The sequence below is a fragment of the Paramormyrops kingsleyae genome, chromosome 2 (genome assembly GCF_048594095.1).
Source record: "Paramormyrops kingsleyae isolate MSU_618 chromosome 2, PKINGS_0.4, whole genome shotgun sequence".
Lineage (NCBI taxonomy): Eukaryota > Metazoa > Chordata > Actinopteri > Osteoglossiformes > Mormyridae > Paramormyrops > Paramormyrops kingsleyae.
In genome coordinates, this window is record NC_132798.1 from 992,469 (window position 1) to 1,014,513 (window position 22,045).

At 39.4% G+C, this 22,045-nt stretch overlaps 2 protein-coding genes across 13 annotated transcripts; both read left to right on the top strand.

Annotated features, from left to right (window-relative positions):
- Nucleotides 1-6,256: 6,256 nt before the first annotated feature.
- Nucleotides 6,257-13,842, top strand: LOC111837900 (uncharacterized). 8 transcript variants are annotated; one of them, XM_023800354.2, is made up of 8 exons: nucleotides 6,257-6,924; nucleotides 8,784-8,909; nucleotides 9,393-9,573; nucleotides 9,768-9,898; nucleotides 10,071-10,111; nucleotides 10,249-10,347; nucleotides 13,190-13,311; nucleotides 13,595-13,842. In XM_023800354.2, exons 1-7 carry the CDS (start codon nucleotides 6,854-6,856, stop codon nucleotides 13,276-13,278), a joined length of 738 nt encoding a protein of 245 aa, XP_023656122.1. In that variant the 5' UTR covers nucleotides 6,257-6,853; the 3' UTR covers nucleotides 13,279-13,311; nucleotides 13,595-13,842. The 8 variants fall into 8 exon arrangements, with proteins under 8 accessions (XP_023656122.1, XP_023656118.1, XP_023656119.1 ...); XM_023800350.2 differs by having other exon boundaries at nucleotides 6,258-6,924; nucleotides 13,133-13,311; XM_023800351.2 differs by having other exon boundaries at nucleotides 6,258-6,924; nucleotides 8,784-8,882; nucleotides 13,133-13,311.
- A 3,079-nt stretch (nucleotides 13,843-16,921) lies between these two features.
- Nucleotides 16,922-21,675, top strand: LOC111837902 (calcium channel flower homolog). 5 transcript variants are annotated; one of them, XM_072703108.1, is made up of 6 exons: nucleotides 16,922-16,938; nucleotides 17,521-17,646; nucleotides 19,415-19,487; nucleotides 19,650-19,775; nucleotides 20,103-20,210; nucleotides 20,547-21,675. In XM_072703108.1, exons 2-6 carry the CDS (start codon nucleotides 17,538-17,540, stop codon nucleotides 20,629-20,631), a joined length of 501 nt encoding a protein of 166 aa, XP_072559209.1. In that variant the 5' UTR covers nucleotides 16,922-16,938; nucleotides 17,521-17,537; the 3' UTR covers nucleotides 20,632-21,675. The 5 variants fall into 5 exon arrangements, with proteins under 5 accessions (XP_072559209.1, XP_023656128.1, XP_023656126.1 ...); XM_023800360.1 differs by lacking the exon at nucleotides 16,922-16,938 and adding an exon at nucleotides 17,222-17,351; XM_023800358.1 differs by lacking the exon at nucleotides 16,922-16,938 and adding an exon at nucleotides 17,328-17,402.
- Nucleotides 21,676-22,045: the final 370 nt, after the last annotated feature.

A 22,045-nucleotide genomic window follows, 5' to 3' on the forward strand; every position in this document is an offset into this window, starting at 1 on the left:
CATCAGTTTTTACTTTTCTCTCTTTCTAGTTAGTAGTTAGTAGAGAGAAAGCAGCAAGTAGCAAATAAAAAGGCCTCACACCTCTGTTGGTGGTCAAGAGTCACCACCCTACTTTTCACTCTGTCTGGCCCAGCGTACGGGGCTCTGCATGCTCCCTGTGTGGGCATTTGCTAAATCGGTGCCCCTCAGGAGCTGGTGCCCTAGACGGCCTCCTCGGTCCAATGGCTTGAGTGGCACTGCCTGAAGTAGTTAAGCTTTTTATTAACAGGTAACAATCAAAAGAAAGAAGGAAAAAAATTTGAGGTATCGGATACTCACCTTTGGCTTGTTATACTCAGAATACTCAGAGTACTCTGCTGGCGACACCATAACTTTCATTTTGTCTTAGGAGTTTTTCTATTATTTCCTTATCCGAGAGTCTGTATTAACTGAAGCAGACATAAATTGTATACTGTATTTAAACAACTGGGCATTTACTGGAGCATTTCAGGATGAACTCTTTTTGGTCCTATAGACCTCTGCACCCCCTGCTGCACCCCCTGCTGCACCCCCTGCTGCACCCCCTGCTGCACCCCCTGCTGCACCCCCTGCTGCACCCCCTGCTGCACCAGTTAAGTCCTTGATTTCGGAAGACAACTCATTTCCTTCTGGTTCAGTTGTTTTTTTTTTCGCATTGTAATTATGACTTTAAAATTAATGGATGCAGCATGAGTAAATTAATTACCTTCCAGTGCAGTAGGATAAATTCCAGCATGCCGTGTGGATTTCAGGCCTGCTATTTTGGGATGTTCACCTGATACGGATGCAGTACCAAAGGCATTACTCAAGTTTGACAAGCAAAAAGCACATAAGTGCTAATCTGTATATGTGAGCAGGGTGAGGCTGCTTTACCACTCCGACAATTTAACTTGGTTACTTCAGTAACACTTTACTTAAAGGGGAACAAATACATAGTAATATCTCAGTTACATTGAAGTACAAATCATGAACAAATCATGAACAAATATAGTTTACGTGAGATAAAAGATACATCTCGATTCATTAATGATGAACAAACATGAGATCATTACATCACTTGTGTTATTCATTACTTGTTCCTTCAGTAGTTCACAAAGATTTATAGAATTAACAGATATAGTAACAAATATAGTAACTGCTTGACATAAAACATGCATCACTGTTCATTGATGATGAATTAGCATAAGATCAATATGTAACTAAGACTTAGTTTGTGGTTAATACATAAGAAATAGTATAATGCTACAGTATATCATTTGTGCCCCGTCAAGTAAAGAGTTACCGCTACTTCTCTTATTTGCTACTATTTTATCAGCCCTATATGTCTGCCTGAGGAGAAATGTCAGTTTAGTAAATGCAAATTTGTTTGTGTCGTGTGTTTGGGTGCCTGCATGAGCTGACGCTAGTCTATTTATCCCTCATTTCATGTCACATCATCAGGTTTATACCCTTAGAGTATCCCATTAAATGCATGGTCTGCCTTCTTAGCCTTTTGTAAGAGAATGCGTGAAATTAGCATGCTGCGCACAAACACCATCATGACTGCAATGGCTTAGTGCTCTGGTGATGTTTGTTTATTTGTATCCCTGGTGTATTCTAATAAAGAATAATGTTGAGATTTGTCTGTTACATTTGGTGGCAGAGATTTGCCGACTCTTATTCTACTCCAATTATTAATTAAAAATCCCTTTTGTTTTAGTCTTCATTATGCACTCCCATAAACAATTTCCACTCTATAATTTGTTCTGTTTGGTTGTCTTGTCTAGAATAGACGACTTGATGCACAAAGAGCAGCAATCCATATTATGAGTCTTTTTCAAATTAAAATGTATGCATGGTTTTGTTTTGTGACTTACAGAAGCTATAAACTCTGCTATATTTTAAAAGTTGAACCTTATTTACCATCTGACAATGCTAGTGTCAAAAAATCAAAATGTCATTAGCATTTTTTCTTCTTCTGCAGTAATTATCGACAAAAACTAAATAATTTAATCATGTATAGAACTGTTGAACTGCTCTGGTAAAACAGTAATACTTCACCAAACAATCAACCCCACATGTTTTCTTTTAATAAACATATTGTTGTGGCCATTCAGAAAAATAATGAGGAGAATCACAACACTTTTCTCCGATCCTCCTTCTGAAAATTGAGGTTCTTCCTGGTAAAGTTAAGAATAATATATATGTAACTTTTTTTAAATTATTTATACACAACAACAGTTGGTTCTTCAGCTTTTATGTCCCCATGATACATCGGATAGACAACTGGGAGATCGTAGTGCATTATACACAGGAAAATATAATGTCTATAAACTTATTTCAATTGTTTGATCATATAAAAAATATCAAATATATCAAAAATTGAAATATGCAGTTGAAATATTAAAAACTGCAACTCAGGTGAATCAGTCACATGATGCCATATGAGGCAGTGTGAGTGAATTCACATTTTTGAGAGTCCCTGCCTTATGCTGTGTGCTATGAGAGATTACACGCTCCTAGAGATTTCAGCCGACCTTGAATCTATTTGGATAAATGCTTATTGAAAATGGATGGCAAATACCCCGGATTAACTTAGATTAAATTTCACACCAGTTCATTTCTAGCTAAGGTTTAATTCGTTGTATTACTGTGTATGGCTGTCTATATACAGTGCATCAGCTGTTTTGTGCATATGAATTAAAGATGTATGTGTGTTTGTGTGGATTATGTTTATATTACATTGTGTGAACCAAATGTCCCGCACAATGAAATAAAATCTGTTGTTTTGACGTATGGTGCCCCACAAAGATCTGTGAATGCAATCAAAAAACTAAAAAGGCCAAAAGTCTCGTATTTTGTTTGGTTACTTATGGTTAAGGTCAGGGCTGGGTAGGGGTTAAGGTCATCATGTTGGGATTAGAGTTTTCCCCATAGAAATGAATACAAGATATAATTACAAACCTGTGTGTGTGTGTGTGTGTGTGTGTACAAGGCCATATTTATAGCAAAACTACCAAACTCATTTACTTTGGTTACTTGTTGTGACAAACCAGTTCACTGTTACCTTAACTGACCATGATAAGTTATGTATATGGACAGTTATGTATGTGACTTGAGCTGATTTAAAGGTGTCCAGAGTGCATTCAATCTGTGGGAATGTTCTTACCTGGTTTGTTAAAAGGTTATTTGGGCATCTAAGACTATTCTGTGTGTCCTGTTCTTGTCCAGTACATATGTAGATGGTTATTGCTTGCCACATCACTATAAGCATGTACTATGAGATAGGTATCAAATTACAGGAAAAAAAAGTTTCATACTTTTTTTTATTTTGTAATAGGTCAAGCAAGATTATCATGACATTAACTGGGAAAAATCATATATAATAGGTGAGTAGTAGAGAAATCTAATATATATGACTGATGTAGGGATATTAGATGTGGAAGACTGTGTACAACTATCAACCATTGTGAAGAACGTGGGGAACTGCGGCCAAGGTGAGAAGACTGAATGCAACAGCTGCGTCCAATGCACTTTGAAGGAGGTCTGAGCACTCAGGTTTAAAGAGACCAGACAGTCCTTTACACTGGAACTTCCGCTTATGCAGAGCTAAGAAAGAGCAATATGAGTCCTGCTAGCTTTGAGAAGTGTTATTAAGGGCTCTATTACCTTTTACTCATCGCACATTCTCATGTGAATCCACTGGCAGTGAAATGGCTTCTGTCCACCAGTGTAAAGAGTGCTACACAGAAGTGACAGAAGGTGCTGTAAGAATCGTACAGGCAGGTTACAAAGACTTTCCAGGTACAAATCCTCAATTTTCATTACATAATCTGCCAACCTTAAAGAGATGGAAAACAGCGAGCTCATTTATGGTGTGTCGATTGCCAGCTGGACTCAGTTCAAAACCTGGTAAGAAAGAGGGGATGCCTAGAATTGGGGGGCAAAGTCAAGGGCGGGGAAATTGGAAGCTGAAGGCCGAATATTAGGTGGACCACCAAGCAGACTAATCGGGCTCTTGGGATGGAACTATAATACCGATGACATTTGTTTATAAGTTGGTGACACAGCTGAGGCCTGGCGGGGAACAGGATGGCGACAGGCATTAAAGGGTCATTCCATTGTTCTTCCTGTACTTACGCATCGACCTCTGCATCTCAAAGGGAATCTCACTGTGTGATACAAGTTGCACTACATGCACTTTCAAGAGAGAACTTGCACTTCTACAGAGAATCTAATCCCTAACATTGTCACAAGGTGTTTCTGTTTGTATTACATACAATTTATACATTCTGCAAATTGGTTTTGGTACTTCTCTGATCTCTATATGTTTTGTATAATTGCCTTCAATCTATCTGTGCATTATATATTTTTTAAAAGACCATCTGTATATTTTGGGATCCAGCTTTAACACTGGGTTCATACCACACAAATTTTCCAGGAGTCCGTGCTGCTGTGTAGTGTTAAACAGTAGTCCTGATGTCAGAGAAATCCTTTCTGGAAATTGTCTGAAACTGCAAATTACCATCTGTGACCCTCATGCGAGAAAACATAATGTGAAATTTTTATTGCACATATTGTTCCTCGGAGGGAATCGGCTTTTATAACCTTTAGCAAAACACTTCACTTGAATTGTTTCAGTGGGAAACCAGCTGTACAAGGAGATAAAAAAGCATAAAGCTGTAAGCTCTGTAAATTTCTTTGGATATAACAGTCTATATTAATGATCTCCATGGGACCTCTCAAAGACATCTAGAGCCTCCTGACTACAGGGCTTGAGTTTTCTGTTAAAATAAAAATATCATAATGGGCAGGTTAGTCACCTGTGATCCAGACCTGCTTATGTAAGTGCCAGTTTATCATTCTAACTAGAGGTCATGGCTAAAGACTGCAAGTTTGTTACCCAGAACATCACCAGCCTTCAGAGTGCCAGACAGAGTAGCTGAACCTGCTCTGGTGTTGTGCTACAGAGCATGTGCAACCTGAAGTTTCTTCTTGTCAGTACGTGCTGACATTTGGGGATGATTCAAGCTGACTCCACCAACTCTCAGACTGGCATTGTTCCTTTTATCCTTCACTCAGCTCTTTTGCTTTTACCTCTGAGCAAAACAGTGGTCTTTTCAGACCTTTAGGCGAAGACTCCCCTGGGGGCGCAACTAGTTCCCCTACCGATGTAACGCTGAAGCTGTAACTACAGTTTGATTGAGCGAGGATTATAAGTCTGCCTTGCTGAATACGTGAGAAAAAGATTGGGCACTTGCTGAAAAAAGTAACACCCATCTATCTTTTAAGCGCTTATCCTAGTAAGGGTCGTGATGTGGGGGTGGCGAGGGAGGGCTGGAGCTTATCCTGAGCAGCTGAGGGCATGAAACTGAGGTGCAACCTGGACAGGATGCCAGTCCATCACATGGTACCTATATGCTCACAAAGACAAGTATTAGGACGAATAAAAGAAACATATACATATATATGTGTGTGTGTGTATGTGTGTATGAGTGTGTGTGTGTATATATATATATATATGTGTGTGTGTGTCTGTGTGTGCGTGCGTGTGTATCTATTAGACATTGTCTTATTCTTGAGAAAAAGAATCCTAAAATCCTCCAAAATCCTAAAATGGCTATTGGCTGCATAACTTGCCGATCTGGGTCTCTGAGTTCCAGCAGAATATAGCATATGATTGGCAAGGCTCAGATATGCCTCTGTCCATTCAATTAGCAGCTTGGAAAAACAGCCATGATATATAAAAACAGCCATGATATATAAAAACACAATAATCCTAAAATATATCAGTGCAGGCTTCTAGTGCCTGAAATGTCATACCTTCTTGTTTGCTGATCATAATGTCTAACCTTGGAGTGCACCAGTGGGTGCTGGCAATCTAATATTAATGTAAGCGAGATAAACAGCACGCAAGCAGACTGAGTGCCTTAGGCAGTGTGATCAAAAATTGACCATGTTTGTGCTTTTGTGCTGTAACATGTCTTACTCTTTCAGTAGAAAAAACTGAAAGACTGAATAAACAGCTGAAAAGGGGGTCGTTACAATGCAGTGTGTAAAGAAATTTCCATGAACAGAATAAAATTTATATATACACAACTGTGGAACAACTAAAAGGTTTGTATATATAGGAAACATATGTTTGTGCGTGTCCCCTTTACGTTGACTAGCGTAAGTGGCTTGAAATGGTATGGACAAAATTGAGTAAATGGCGTCTCCTTGTGGATCCTGATGGTAGGTCATCGGTGGAAATTTCTACGCTGGTTGTCTTAACTGCTTGTCAAATTTGGCGCGAGAATTGTGTATTTGTGGGATATTTATGCCGCGAGGAAAGGGAAATTTTATCTAACAACCATAATACCCAAAGTCAATTGAAAATATTTCTTGGTTACAAAATTCTGGGCGGGAGTACATTACATTTTTGTGTTTCGGTTTACCCATGAAAGTAAACATTTCCGGGAAATTCTTAAATATAGTACTAATATTGCATGCGTTAAACAAAATGTTGATTAATATAACTATTTAGACATTAGCAGTCAGAACAATGCAGACGCTTAAGGAGAATTTTACTGTCACGTACCATGCCTACCCCCCAAATCCGGAACATAGGCTGCAGAAATTTGCAATCAGCAAACGTCGTCTTAAGCAATGCGCGCGTCGCTTCTTAATTCTGTCCGGGGCAAAGCTGTTAAAAATTAAATAATATGTGTTGATAGAATTAACGTCATATGTGTTTAAAAGGTAGTCTTTCAATCGATGCATTGAGCTTCTAAAAAGCTGAAGTTCTTTACGGATAAACACAAAGAAGTGAGGGGGTAAAGTTTGTTTAGTGGTTCAAACAGCCCTAAACGGTCAAATGGATCACTTTGCGACGTCGTCCCAAAATGAACTTATCCTCTTGCCTCCTCAGCTGTCGCGCTCTGTAAGGTAGGTAGATTATTTAGATTTAAAACATTTTATTTTCTTTTAGTGTATATTTAACTATTGATTCATGGTTGCCAGCTTTCCTCAGCTGGCTGGCGTGAGATTTTCAATTAGAGACAAATCGAGACCTTGAAAATAGTCTGTAGGGTTTGCAGACTACCCCAACTTTTTTGATGTAGCTAATTTTAGGTTTATATTGGAATAAAATACAAATTTGCCCTAAGATTTCTTGTCTGAATGATGGTACACTGTGTGCAGAATTATTAGGCAAGTACTACTCCTGGAGATCATTTTTAGCAAAAGTTGGGCAGACTTATTAAAATGAATTCAGAAGCTTTCTTGTGCACGAAGTAAATTTATTTAGAGAGAAAATGTTACATTTGACTTTCACAAACAAAAATAAAAGAAACGCTTGATTAGCAGTGTGCAGAATTATTAGGCAATCACAAACTAAGTGGATTTTCTCTCTTCACCATCAACAGAAATAATAAGAAACCGTTTTTGTTATCCAGTAAATATATAAGGAATAACAAGCTATCAGCCGTTCTATACAGCCCACTTCACCCAGTTTAATGCCCAGTATAGCCAACTTTCTTCTCAATGAATATCATGAGCCTGTTGCCCACTGAACCAATCGGGTTTTTGATTTGATCATGTCCTATATTAGCTGAGCCAGCTAGGACCACCTCCCAGATGCTGCTCTGAGAAGGGTATTGCTTGCTACCTTGGTAAATCTCACACTTTGGTAAGGCCCAGTAGTTCTCAATGAGGTTGAGTCAGGCAATCAAGGGGGACAGGCCATAATTCAATCATGCTTCAAACCTTTCTAGGCCAATCCATGAAATACTTTGATGCATAGGGAGGGCCATTGTCTTGCAGGAATATCATAACCTTTTAGAAAGCTGCTGACTTCTTCTTGTGCCAGTGTTTGAAGAAGGTATCTTCTAAAAATTGGCAGTAGACCTTGTGGTTAATTTTTACACCGTCTGCAAGTCAGAAAGGTATGACAAGTTAATCACTGATAATTGCAGTCCATGTCATCTCTCCTCCAACACCTTGTTAGTGCTTGAAGTTTCTCCATCCATCTGCTCCATTAAGAGTCACTTTCATCTCATCTGTCCCCAAAACCTTTGTACCATATCAGTCTTGAGACGTGTCCGTGCCCATTCTAATGTTATACCTTACATGCCTTATTGAGTGGAGGCCATGTTTCAGCGTTTATGACCTTAGGAATGTCACGCAGCACACTGCACCTAGAACGTCTGGAGATTCTGTTCAGACTGCAGTTTTTCTGGGAGTCTCCCCTTTAATCTGACACAGAACTTTGGCAGTTTGTGTCTCATCTTCTCTCTACAAGCCTCTTCAGTCTTCATTGGCTGTTGGCAACAAAACACTTGATTGTACAGTGATCACATTTCAAGTCTGGCAGTTTTGATCGTTTTGCATCCCTCTGACTGCTACTTTACTATTTGTTTTTTTTTTTCTTGCTCTCTGTAAGGTTCTCTGGCATTTTAATGGTTATAATAATTTGCTTAATTCTGCACAGGAAATTAGGTATCTATGTTTTCCTATTTTTATCAGACAAAAAGTATTTAGACCAAATACTGAACATTTTGCTGCTTTTAAACCATTGATTCTTAATTAGAGATTCATCTGGACTCAAAGTATTAGTGGGTTCAGAAGATAAGTGAAATACACACTTGCCTAATAATTCTGCACACAGTGAAATTAGGTACATAAACGCTAATAACTGGCAGACAACGTAGATAACAAGTATGTAAAGCAATTTAAATAGTGTTCATTAATACGGTTACCGCCCCAGCATCTTGTGAAGCCCCCCTTTCCCTATAATTTTGCGAAAGGCTTGATTCCAGCGAATCGGATGAGGAGAAGAATCTCAATGATTTCCAGAGGAAGATGCGGCGGGAGCATCTGCAAGCCCTGGCACACATCAAAAAGGCGTGCGTGTTCACAGAGAGGATCCGCAGGTTCTGCCTCCAAGCTTTGCGCTGTCAAATCACTTAATTATAATTTTCTGCATGTGCCAAATTTACTTCCTAAAATGGTATAGACTTGTGTAAGGCACCTGACATATAAATTGTATAGGGATTTGTCAGCCACTGCTAAGCAGATAGCAGAGGTGGTTCTAGACCAATGCCTTGTAGTCACGTTATACAGTTTTTACACATATGTAACTCACTCTTGATTCCTTGTTTAGACTGTCTTGCTTCCAGAAGCTTCATGATTTTTTTTTTTCTGTTAAGTTTGCTTTTCCCCAGCAGAAGCAACTCAACCACTTGGTGCAAAACACATTAAGTCTGTCAAGCAAATGTGTTTATATTTGTGTTTCACCTCTTTCGAGCGCAAAAAATTTTAGCCCACATATATAATAATATTAATAATAATAATATACATTTATTTCAGACCCAAGTAGCCATCCCTGCAGCTAGGCTGTTGGTTTTATCTTGCAGCAGTATGGATTTTTTATTGCATTCTTCGCCTAGGAAGCGAATCACCATCAGCTGCAATAAGCTCCGTGATCTCCTACCCAGAGTACAGGGTACCCGCAGTGATATGGTGACTGTGCTGGAAATGACCATAGCCTTCCTGGAGAATGTGCAGGAGTTTGCTAAGGGACACCAGTACAGGGAGGTTAGTTTTTTGCTTGCTCTGGCGAGACTGTGTATAATTAATAATTTGCTTGCGTTACTTTAAATGGATCAAATGGGATTCAGTAATTGCCACCATCAAGGATTCAATGTAAGTTTGTATTCATACGTCATGGTGATCTGTTGTGCAGTGTCTGTGTACATAAGGGCAGTGAAGTATGACTTGATATTGTCCAGATCCTGTACCCTCCAGAGCAGCTATACTCCAGGTGGCTCCTAGAGACGCACCTGAGGAAGCAGCAGTGTCAGAACAAGAGCTATGAGGAGGACGAGGCGCAAAAAGGCCAGCAACAGAGGAGCAGGGCTGGGTGATTCACGCAAAGAGCCTCCCTCAGCCCCTCTGCCTTTCCGCTATTGGCTAAAAACCAGGCCTTTTACATATGACCTCATGAACCTGGCTACTCTGCACCTGATGCTATTTCCATGTTGCAGTTAGACTGACACCTTTTCTCCCTCCTCCTCCCTTCCTTTCTTCTTCAGTAAGGGTTTGAGCTCCAACCCTGGACCGGGGCAGAGTAAGAGTAAGTATGTTTGTCTGTTTGTCTTTTTCCCCCTGTGTGTGTGTGTGTGTGTGTGTGTGTGTGTGTGTTTGGTAGTTTTATTGATTTTATTTTTTTCCCCAAAAAACTTGCTTCACAAACATTCCCTTTTTTGTAAGGTGCTGATTCTACATTGATAAACGCAGAAAGAACTGACATTTCTACCCACCCATGTGATAACTCGGAGGGGACGGGATGTTCCGATCAGCCACACACCGGTGAGCGGGGTGTGTGGGTTGGGGGTTGGGGGGGGGTAGGGAGGGTGTTGGCAATCTGAATTTCTGGTCTTGTTGTGAATTTGCCACTGGCTTGTGGTGTCATGTTTTATTGGTCATTAGATCCATACACCCTACTTTAAAATGTCACATATTAGGGGTGGGTGATTACGGCTAAATATTTCCTCAATTCTTTTTTTTCATATTAGGCTGATGATCATCACAATAAAATTCAAGTCATTATTTGTTTCCCTCAATGTCCCATTTTTGTTTAAGGGTCCGTTAGGATTCCCCTTAAAACCGTGGTACTACTCCTACGACAGCCCCCCCTGGGTGTGATATTTGTCCTGACACAGGCCCCTACTGTCCTTTTAAATAAAATTCATTTTGTTAGGTGTAGTAGTAGTAATGTTAATAGTTTTTATTTTAGTTATCCCCACCCCCCCCCCCCAGCAAATTCTATTGATGGGGAGTAAGCCTGTTTGTTCAGATAGAAAATGGAAATATTTTCTGTGACCATAAACTCCTGCATTGTGTGTACTGCACTGGACGGCGATCCTTCGAGTTGTGAAATAAGTTTGCAGTATTTCCAATTTTAGTTGTCAAAAGTTTTCAGCACAGTTTACATAGTAGCAAAGCTTAAATTGCCAAATCACCGCTATACCATCAACATGTTATTACTTTTATCCACAAGGTTTCCTTTTTAAAAGATGCTGTGGCTGCTGAACTGTCGCTTTCTTCACTGACCGTGACAGTTTCCTCTGAGGAAGTGCTAATCTCTTCCATAACTCGCATGTATTACCAAAACAGCACTCCACTAACTCCATAAACCTTCCTGTGCGTTTATGGGTTGGGCATTCTTAAAAGACTACCATATGACTGGTTGGAATTGCATCTGTTTCTGTGATGTGTGTTATCAAGCAACATTCCTTACGCTGGTCAAGAAATACTTTCTATCATATTAATCAAATTAGGTGAATCATGCAGTTTTTTTTGCTGAAATTGCCTAATCAAAATTTTTCTATCCCGCAAGGATTTTTAGTGCCACACAAACTTTGCTCTGAATTTAGAGTATACTGTATGTGCATGGTGGAAGTGACATATCTAAAAGATACAAGTGTGTGTGTGTGTGTGTGTGTGTGTGTGTGTGTGTGTGTGTGTGTGTGTGTGTGTGTGTGTGTGTGTGTGTGTGTGTGTGTGTGTGTGTGTGTGGTTTTCTGCTGTGCTTTGTCTCAGTGATGTCCCTCGAGTCCAGCAGAAGTTGGCAAACATACTGGGATTCTCTTTTTACATCCGAGAGAGACCAGGATCCTGTCTCAAAGTACCCTAGTGTCTTATAGCTGGTACACTATGGCAAAAGACTTGTATTACTGCTTTAAAGTTTTATTGTTCGCAAATTTTTTTCCTAAATTAAACTTTTAGTATACCTGTTCAATAAAATTTAAAGGAATTATCGATATAGCCAAAAATGACGTCACGCAAAAACTATGCGCAATGGCAAAATTCTGAGTGCATTTTTGAAATCAGAATTTAAAATATGAGACACCCCTTAGTTGTTCTGTGACAAGTCACCAGAGTTTGGCCAGTATATTGAAAATTCTCATTTTGTATCACCCAGACCTACCATGTATACACCCTGCCTGTGATCATAATGTCTTCAAGATTGCAATTCAGATACCAGGATCTCCAGGCTACTATAATTTCTATACATTTCCAGGAGACTTTTGACAGTCTACCAGTCCATTATATGCTGAAGGCTTATATGGATTTACTGATATGGGAAAGAAAATCAGGGAAACCTATGCAAATGGAGAATTCACAAGCTCCACATACTTAAAGCTGATACTAGGCTAGAGCCCACAATACTTGAGGTCTAATAGCTTTGAGGAAGACGAAGGGCATCTCAGTGACTGTAGCACGGCTGCCCTGAGTGTGGAGTTTGCCAGCTCTCATGTTGCGTGGATTTTCTCTGGGTTCTTGGCTTACCTTCCACAGGTCAAGGACATGCAGTTAGACTAACTGGCATCCTTAAATTGCCCATTGTATACGAGTGTGCGCATGTGCCCTGCAATGAACTAGAATCCCGTCCAGGGTGTACCTCAGCCTTGTGCCTTGTAGTGCCTGAGTTAAGCTTCAGGTCCCCTGTGATTATAACCAGAATAAGCTGTTGGATGAATGAAAGAAGGTTACTGTCCTCAGTGCTAAGCCTGTTACTTGTATCCGTAGTGCCGAATGGGCAGCTCTCACTCTGACTAAACCAGAGCTGTTCGGATTATGGTCTTCAAGGTCCAAGCACTGCTGATTTTTAATGTTTTTTTTTTTAATTTTTCCCCCCCAGCATTTCTTACCTGTCAGCCAGGTGTGAAGCCTCTAGCCAATCCGAATCAGCAGTTATTTAACTGATTGCCTGGATTTGGAATCGGGGTCCAGATTTGAAGAGACCTGAGATGAGTTTCCCAAAACCTTCTTAACGCTACGTCGTTTGTAAGTTCTGTTAAAAGACAGAACGTACGAATGATGTAGTGTTAAGAAGGCTTCGGGAAACTCGCCCCTGGACTAAACTTTCCTACTTATTCACAAAGTATATAGACTCTAAATAGCTCTGATTACAATTGTCAAGATTATACACATAGCTGATGAAATGTCTGTAACCAAGGTACCACTTCTCAACAAATTCACTCCTGCTTATGCAGTTATAACTAAATATTCAAAGCACTGCTTACATCTCAGTCTCCTTTGTCCTTTTATGTATCAGCTAGTAGTAATGAGGTTGGGTTTTGCCCCACAGATCTGCCCTCTGAGGCCCAAAGCATGAGCACTTCAGCGGTTCCCTCTGTCTCTGCAGACCTCTTGCTGGATACCTTTGCTGCTCCATCCTTCTGGAGTCCAGCAGTACTGATGTCCCCAGTGAACCCAGCTTCCCAAACCTTATAGGCAACTTCCTGGGACAACTGCACCACCCCAGTGGTACGGTACTCTACACATTGCTGGAAATGTTTGTTTGGCCTGCAGCATGCAGACATCAACTTATCTGTATGGGTTTTAACAAAATGTGTGGATGGAAGAGTAAACTTGTTGGGTCTGTTTAAAATACAGCGGGGATGCTAATATGCTGGCTTTTAACGGGTAAAAAGGGTCCTGATGTCATCTTAGTGCTTATGAGCAGGTAGCTGTTACAGCATCACTTCTGCCATTCATGTATTGTACTTTACAGTATATGGAATAACTCTTTCCCCCCTCCCCCCATTAGGGTTTACATATTGGATGCCATGAAGACTGTGGCTGTAGTTCACACTGCAGCTGATATCGTGTGGGGGGGGGAAGAATTCGCCCCATTGGAAATTAACAGTATATATAACCTTTGCCTTAACCATAGCAATTGCTAAATTGTTTTCAGTTGGAGTTGTCTGTTAAAGTTGCATTTTTGTGTGGGGAAACGCCACATTGTCACATTATTTGGCTGGGTATTGAAAATAAAGATTATTCTGTGAAAAGCAACCCATTTGGTTTACTTAAGTAGTTTCAAAGGTTTGTGAAATGTGTATATATAATAAAGCAGGGATGTGGGTTTCATATTGACATTGGGGTTGCGTTATAGGGTGATTGTGTATATATAATAAAGCAGGGATGTGGGTTTCATATTGACATTGGGGTTGCGTTATAGGGTGATTGTGTGTGTATATAATAAAGCAGGGATGTGGTTTTCATATTGACATTGGGGTTGCGTTATAGGGTGATTGTGTGTGTATATATAATAAAGCAGGGATGTGGGTTTCATATTGACATTGGGGTTGCGTTATAGGGTGATTGTGTGTATATATAATAAAGCAGGGATGTGGTTTTCATATTGACATTGGGGTTGCGTTATAGGGTGATTGTGTGTATATATAATAAAGCAGGGATGTGGGTTTCATATTGACATTGGGGTTGCGTTATAGGGTGATTGTGTGTATATATAATAAAGCAGGGATGTGGGTTTCATATTGACATTGGGGTTGCGTTATAGGGTGATTGTGTGTATATATAATAAAGCAGGGATGTGGTTTTCATATTGACATTGGGGTTGCGTTATAGGGTGATTGTGTGTATATATAATAAAGCAGGGATGTGGTTTTCATATTGACATTGGGGTTGCGTTATAGGGTGATTGTGTGTATATATAATAAAGCAGGGATGTGGGTTTCATATTGACATTGGGGTTGCGTTATAGGGTGATTGTGTGTATATATAATAAAGCAGGGATGTGGGTTTCATATTGACATTGGGGTTGCGTTATAGGGTGATTGTGTGTATATATAATAAAGCAGGGATGTGGGTTTCATATTGACATTGGGGTTGCGTTATAGGGTGATTGTGTGTATATATAATAAAGCAGGGATGTGGGTTTCATATTGACATTGGGGTTGCGTTATAGGGTGATTGTGTATATATAATAAAGCAGGGATGTGTGTTTCATATTGACATTGGGGTTGCGTTATAGGGTGATTGTGTATATATAATAAAGCAGGGATGTGTGTTTCATATTGACATTGGGGTTGCGTTATAGGGTGATTGTGTATATATAATAAAGCAGGGATGTGTGTTTCATATTGACATTGGGGTTGCGTTATAGGGTGATTGTGTGTGTGTATATATAATAAAGCAGGGATGTGTGTTTCATATTGACATTGGGGTTGCGTTATAGGGTGATTGTGTGTATATATAATAAAGCAGGGATGTGGGTTTCATATTGACATTGGGGTTGCGTTATAGGGTGATTGTGTATATATAATAAAGCAGGGATGTGGGTTTCATATTGACATTGGGGTTGCGTTATAGGGTGATTGTGTATATATAATAAAGCAGGGATGTGGGTTTCATATTGACATTGGGGTTGCGTTATAGGGTGATTGTGTATATATAATAAAGCAGGGATGTGGGTTTCATATTGACATTGGGGTTGCGTTATAGGGTGATTGTGTATATATAATAAAGCAGGGATGTGGGTTTCATATTGACATTGGGGTTGCGTTATAGGGTGATTGTGTATATATAATAAAGCAGGGATGTGGGTTTCATATTGACATTGGGGTTGCGTTATAGGGTGATTGTGTATATATAATAAAGCAGGGATGTGTGTTTCATATTGACATTGGGGTTGCGTTATAGGGTGATTGTGTATATATAATAAAGCAGGGATGTGTGTTTCATATTGACATTGGGGTTGCGTTATAGGGTGATTCTGTAGCCACACTTTTTTTTTTTTTTTTTTTTTTTACCAAAAAAAAAAAAATTGCTGTTACAATTATAAAATATAAAGTGAAATTCACCTTTCCATTTTTACTGATATCCTCACTAATACAGCTGTTTTTAAGTGTGGTAATGAATTTCCGGGAATTGTATGATCACTTGTCACTTTCCTGCACCCTGTCTTCTCTCACAAGCACATCCTAACTATCCAGAAAGAATCACAAACACAACACACATAATATAGTGACTTAGAGACCCATTAAAATAAATATAGGCGATTTATTGAATCGCTTCTTACCAACACATGGGTCTGCCAGCACTGCTTATGGACTGAATGATTACAGTATGAGTCTCTGGCAAGTGAATAACTTACTTAATGGTGTTTTCCAAATAAATGCCTGGTCTGGACCCGTATTTTGACGGGTTTCTTACACATTTCTATGGCCTGACAGTGAAAAGTGGGATAAGAATTGTGACTGACAGATGCTATTTACTGCTCTGTATTTAGTGGGTATGGCAAGTCAAACTGTCTTTTAATAGAAAACTAACTCTGCATAGCTTACATTTAATCATTTTTACTAGTAAGAACTGTATAGATATATAACTCAGGTTATACTAGTAATTGACATCCATTGAATTTTTGCCTCTTACCCGAAATTCAGTTTTTACTAGTAAAAACTCTGAATGATATTGAAGATACAGGTATGTATATTTTAATTTTGACTAGTAAAGATTCAAGGTCCACTTATGCATAATTCAGTCTTCACTAGTATAAATGTCATTGCAGATATCTGCAATTCAATTGTTACTGGTAGAAATTCACATTCAATGTATGTGCTATTTCAGATCTATAAAATATAACTGCAGACATCAGTAATTACATTTTCACTAGTAAAAACTGAATTATGGATGTGGACCTAAATTTTTGACTAGTTAGGATTAAGATGTAGATATCTGCAATAGGAGTTTTTACTAATGAAAAACCGAATTATAGATATCTACAATATTCTTAGTATAGTAAAAGCGGAATTATGGATATGAAAGGTAAAAGTTCAGTGGAAGTCAACTGTAATAAATTACTAGTTAAATCTTAGTTATAGATATTCTATAATATGAAAATTTACTAGTAACAATGCAGTTCTTGCTAGTAAAAATGATTCGTGCAAGTCAAAATTGAATTACCTTTGGAATGCGTATTAGTGCTATTAAAAATGACTGTACTCGTTTTACTGGTAAAATTTAAGCTACGGCGAGTGCGTCCTCTATCAGACACTTCGGCTTGCCATAGTATGACATACGTACGTTTCCCAACTGTAAAGTGTAGCAACAGGAGCGGGAGCTCAGACTAAACCATTCGAATACAGGGTAGGGATTCTCTAGGTGAAAATTGTCAGGAGGAAAAAAAACTTTATTTGATGAGATATTTAACGTATGTGCTTTTGTAAACAAAGTGTTATGTTATACATGATATAACTGAGGGATATATATATACCGCCATCTCGATATAAATGTACGTCCATGTAATAAAGTCTAAATAAGGAGAGCTGAAGAGAGTTGGATATATGTCACTTTTTCGATTAGGCACCTCTCTATACTGCCTAAAATGAAAGTTAAGGTTCTGACACTACGCGCATACAGGTTTTCTCTTATCCAAGTTAAATGTTTTATAATGCCGTGGAACGAAATGGGATTTACCTGGGGGGTAGGCTTGTCTTATTCAGCTTGACCGACAGTCTAGTTGACCAATCGGATGCGTGCGTTCACCACGGCATCGCAAGGTGTGTTTAAAGTGCTCGTAGGAAGTCTTAGCAATGGATGTTTGACCTAAAGTAAGACTTTAAATTCATGTTACGAGAGATTAAGTTTTCCCAAGAGTATCTTGGGTGTTCTCTGTGAACTCATTTTTTTATCCGGATACTTGACTAAAGGTTTTAAATCTTCTGTAAGGTTAAGTACAGTGCAACATGACATCGGAGGAGCAAGCGACCGCCACTAAGGCTAAAACCGAGGACGAAAGTATAACCTGGTGGTACCGATGGATGTGCAAAGGCGGAGCCCTCGTCGGTGGGGTCTGTAAGTAAATTGGCAAGTGCGAATGTACGTTAGTCAGTTGCTTTGTCCAGTTGCATTGGTTTTTCCTCTTGCTTTGCTTATACTGTAGTATACTGTGCTTATTGTATATAAACGTACATGCAATTGCGTGTTAATATAGCCATCAGTCATACATACAGTAGTCGTGTAGTCGCACTGTTTCCCAAATATTTAAATGTATCTACTATTACTATTATGAGATGGAATGGAAGCTTGGACTCCACCCCCCCGAACCTAACGGTAATCATGACATTCCTATAGGTGGTCTTGATTATGTAATATAAAATAGCAGCTCAGTCCAGTGTGAACTATTACCTATCAGGCACACGAATAAACAAGTTTTAGTTAAGACTAGTTAACGTAAAAAATGCCAGTTGGTTATCATTAGTACATGAAATTGCACTTTGTTTTATCTAGTTTCTAACTTTGGTTGTACAGTGCAACAGATGGACCGTGTATTTCCAAAGAACAATTTTTTGTGTTTTTTTGACAGTCTGCAAGGTAACGACCTGTCTTTCACATTGTAGAATTGCAGTTGGCCTATTTTCCAGTTTGTTTTAAGTTGCGCTCCTCCCCCAGCTAGTCCCCTTGATCACGCAACTTAGTTTTGTTTTTTATTCCCTGGCACCTGAAGATAGGGTTACACTTAATGTGCTGTGAATCAGCGGTCCGTTTCCTTCGACATGTTCACGGTTCAGCTCCTCTCTTCTGGGAAGGTGCCTTTTTCCACGGTGCCCTCTGCTTCTTTAGTGCGGATATTTAGTTTTTCACGCTCACACGTAGAAAAACATTTGATCCATTAAAACGCGCCCCTTTTCACTTACATTTGGCTGTGCCGCAGCTACAGTATCTGGGTTTTGTGCTGCATGCTTCTAGCCAGAGTGACGCTGGTACAAGGGTGACCATATCACCTTCGCAGAGTATCCATGTTTAATGAGTCTCTGTATAATTTAGAAGACGGACAAATTTAAGAAGCTTTTAAAATAAGTTTAGCTCACGTAACTCGTAAAGAACAGGAAAAGAAGCGGAATGTTTTTGCAGCGAATTGATTTCTCTGCCCTGGTGTAGGGCATTCATAGTTAAATACCGATTTTAAATGGAATGCCATGTCACATTTTGATAGATTTTTTCCCCCTGCTGGGTATTTAAAATAAGATACATTACTGATTCTTGAAGGGGGGTTCTTGCGTGTACAGCGGTAAGGTGCGTAAATAAACATGCAGTGCAAACAAGTAAACATTGCAGAAAAATTACAGATAAAAACGTACAGAACAACAGAACATCCTACAATGAATATGAGGAATTAAAGAAAAGTTAATTAGCCCCTAGTGCAGCCATCTCTGACATGAAAAACACAGGAATGACACTGGGCACGATATCAGTTTACAACGTTTATGTTTTTACAATGACTACTTGAAAAATATTATGTAGTTTTTAGCCAAACAAAACGTGCGGGCATTTTGTTGCTGGGGGTTAAATATGCTTTTTTAATCAACTGGCAAAGTCTCTTGTCACTGTGTAAGAATTAAATGCATTTGAAAGGGCTTTTGTTTCATAAAGTAGTTATTTCATGTATTACTGCAGCTGTGTGCAGCTTCTCAGACGGTGCCATCCTGTTTGTCCTTCAGTTTAGGCTGAGTTATTTATATGTGCCGTGACTGCTGGGGATCCAAAGTCTAACGAACACAGGCGATGGATGGATGGATGATTGCCGGCAAAATGTGATTTTCACACCGATTATCCTCCACAGCTTGCGCTTTTGCCGGTTTATTCAACTGTATCACCATCAACCCATTAAATATCATCGCAGGAGTGTGGATGGTGTAAGTACTTATTTCTCCTTTATTAAGTCATTCAACTCAACAAGTGTGATTTAATAATATCCCTTTTATATGTCCGTTGTTTCCACGTGTTTTTTGGTTTGCGTGGAGCGCATTTCTGACGCTCATTCCCCGTTTGCTGCTGCGCAATTCGCTCCTTCACAGGATGAATGCCTTCGTTCTGTTCCTGTGCGAGGCGCCGTTCTGCTGTCAGTTCATCGAATTTGCCGATGTCGTTTCCAGCCGTGTGGAAAAGCTCAGCCCTTGGCAGAAGGGTGCTTTCTATTGCGGGTAAAAGGTCTATTTCCTTTTGTAGTCTGTAAGGTGCCCAGAAATATCACACCATGCTGCCAGTGGCTATACATTATCGATATTCTAAGCATTGAATGTGCAGCATTATAATAAACGATAACAAGAATTTATTGTCTGAAAAATCATTAACTGTTTCATGTTCATCCTGTTTTAATCCTGTTTTACTTTGTTTCCTGTGTGCCCCCAGAAGCTGATGTTTCGTATTATTATCATTTATTATGGTAACGAGTAAAGATTAAAGTCATTGCTGTGTTGTGATATTTCTTACAAACGTGGCTTGTCTCTGTTCTAATCTCTTGTGTGTAGAATGGCAGTAGTTCCGGTTCTTATAAGCCTTACCTTCACCACGTTGTTGGGAAATGCGATACCCTTTGCGACCGGAGTCCTGTGTGGTCTGGGATCCCTGGGGAAAAAGTGAGGCTGTTTTCCTTGGAAATGTAGTGTACTTTGTTGGGCCACAGATAAGCATTTCTGTGGGTTTTTATGATGTTTCAACTGCTTAAAATGTAAGGAATTATTGAAGTTTACGTCATTCCAGTGTTGATGTGGTCTCATAAAATGTTTTCTCTGCCTTTTATTTTTGTGGTATTTCTGCTGGCACAACAAGGTGCAAAGAATGATTAGAATGTAAATGTTAAATTGATTTGTCAATTTAAACTGTGTATTATTGCAGTCCTGTAATGGTATCAGACCAGTAACACACTTGTTAATGCTACCAAATCAAATTTTCTTTCCCTCTTTGTCTTCCAGGGGGGGCGCTACGACTTACAACCAACTGGATCAGCAGAAACGGGGCAATGAAGAGACTGACACATGTGAGGTGGTTGCTCTGTGACCCCTCCTCCCCCCCCAAACCTCGTATCAGAAACCTGACCTGGTGAACCAACTCCACTGCTGCTGACCACTGCGACTGTACAGTGTGTGTGGCTGCAGATTCCCCTGTCTTGGTGTGTGTTAGTGTCTTTGACAGTTGCATTTGATTTTGTTTATTAATAAAAGTTGTGTTCATATTTACACAACTGTGTACTGGTGCTTGTCACACGTCATGCAGCGTGTGCCATTCTGAAAGCACTACTCGGCGACCTACAAAATGTTTGTAAAGATGACTAGCTAAATGTGTCTGTTACCTTTTTTCCACATTAGTAATACTGTCCACAGTATTTGTAGTATAACATAATCAATCAATGTCTTTCACATTGGTAAGAACCGCTAAGCTGAAAATACCAGAGTATGTGCATTAAATGAATACATTCTGTTTTGGTTTCACTTTTTGTGTCTCACAGCTGATGTATTTTTTTCCCTCCTGAGTGTGTTTGCCACCTGGTGGCCAGGAACTAGTGAAGCAATGGTACCGTCAACCGGCACAATGGGAGAAAAAAGGCATCACCATAGTAACCTGAGCAGTGAGACCATGCTGCTTCATTTCTTATTCATCTTAACACATCAGTAATACTTGTTTGGATGTTATATTCTTTAGTTTTGGTAAACAGACATTCAAAGTGAGGGAAGTGAGTAGCTCAAGGGCTTGGGTCTGTGTTGGGAAGGTTGTGGGTTCAAATCACTGTTAGCCCCTTGAGGTCCTCAACCCCGCCCCCTCCAGGGATGCTGTCTGACCTGGCTCTCTGACACAAAGCTTTCCTCATGTGTACATTGCTAAATTGAAAAATGTCAAAGCAAAGTACAGATTTATTTTAAAGTTCACTGAAGCAATTTGGGTTAAGTACCCCACAGTACCGCGTGGGCACCTAACGTCAGAGGAAAGGGAGCAGACATCTTACTAGAATTTTTCAATATTGTTCCATAAGAATACTGAATAGTTGCTGTAACCATGTACTGAAAACTTCCACAATAACTGAAATAAATGACCACTTTGACAGTCCAGGAGATAACATGAGTTTGTATATATATATATAAATAATTCCTTAAATCCTGTGTTTTTTTGTTTTGTTTTGTTTTTGCACCTAGAGTAAGAATTGGAGTTTGAACAAACATTTTTGCAGTAAAACTGCAGGTCTCCCAATTCCCTGATAGTTGTGAGGGAGCAAAAATGTGGAAACAGATTTAGATTATTGATGGATCGATGGATGGATACGTAGGCAGTAGGCCAACACTGCATCTCACTTGTGATTTATAATGGCTCCTTACAGACTTCTGTACCTGGTTGAAGTGGTCTTCCTTGCTGAAACATATATATGAATAAAAAAAGTTGATCATATTTTTCAATGCTGCATTTGAAAATCTGGAAGTGC

Bases quoted from the DNA above. Each gene is read 5' to 3' on its own strand.
- LOC111837900 (XM_023800350.2), top strand. From the start codon at position 6,854: ATGGATCACTTTGCGACGTCGTCCCAAAATGAACTTATCCTCTTGCCT. The intron at 6,925-8,783 runs GTAGGTAGATTA...ATTTTGCGAAAG, and splicing joins CAGCTGTCGCGCTCTGTAAG to GCTTGATTCCAGCGAATCGG. The intron at 9,574-9,767 runs GTTAGTTTTTTG...GATATTGTCCAG, and splicing joins AGGGACACCAGTACAGGGAG to ATCCTGTACCCTCCAGAGCA.
- LOC111837902 (XM_072703108.1), top strand. From the start codon at position 17,538: ATGACATCGGAGGAGCAAGCGACCGCCACTAAGGCTAAAACCGAGGAC. The intron at 19,488-19,649 runs GTAAGTACTTAT...GCTCCTTCACAG, and splicing joins ATCGCAGGAGTGTGGATGGT to GATGAATGCCTTCGTTCTGT. The intron at 20,211-20,546 runs GTGAGGCTGTTT...TTTGTCTTCCAG, and splicing joins CTGGGATCCCTGGGGAAAAA to GGGGGGCGCTACGACTTACA.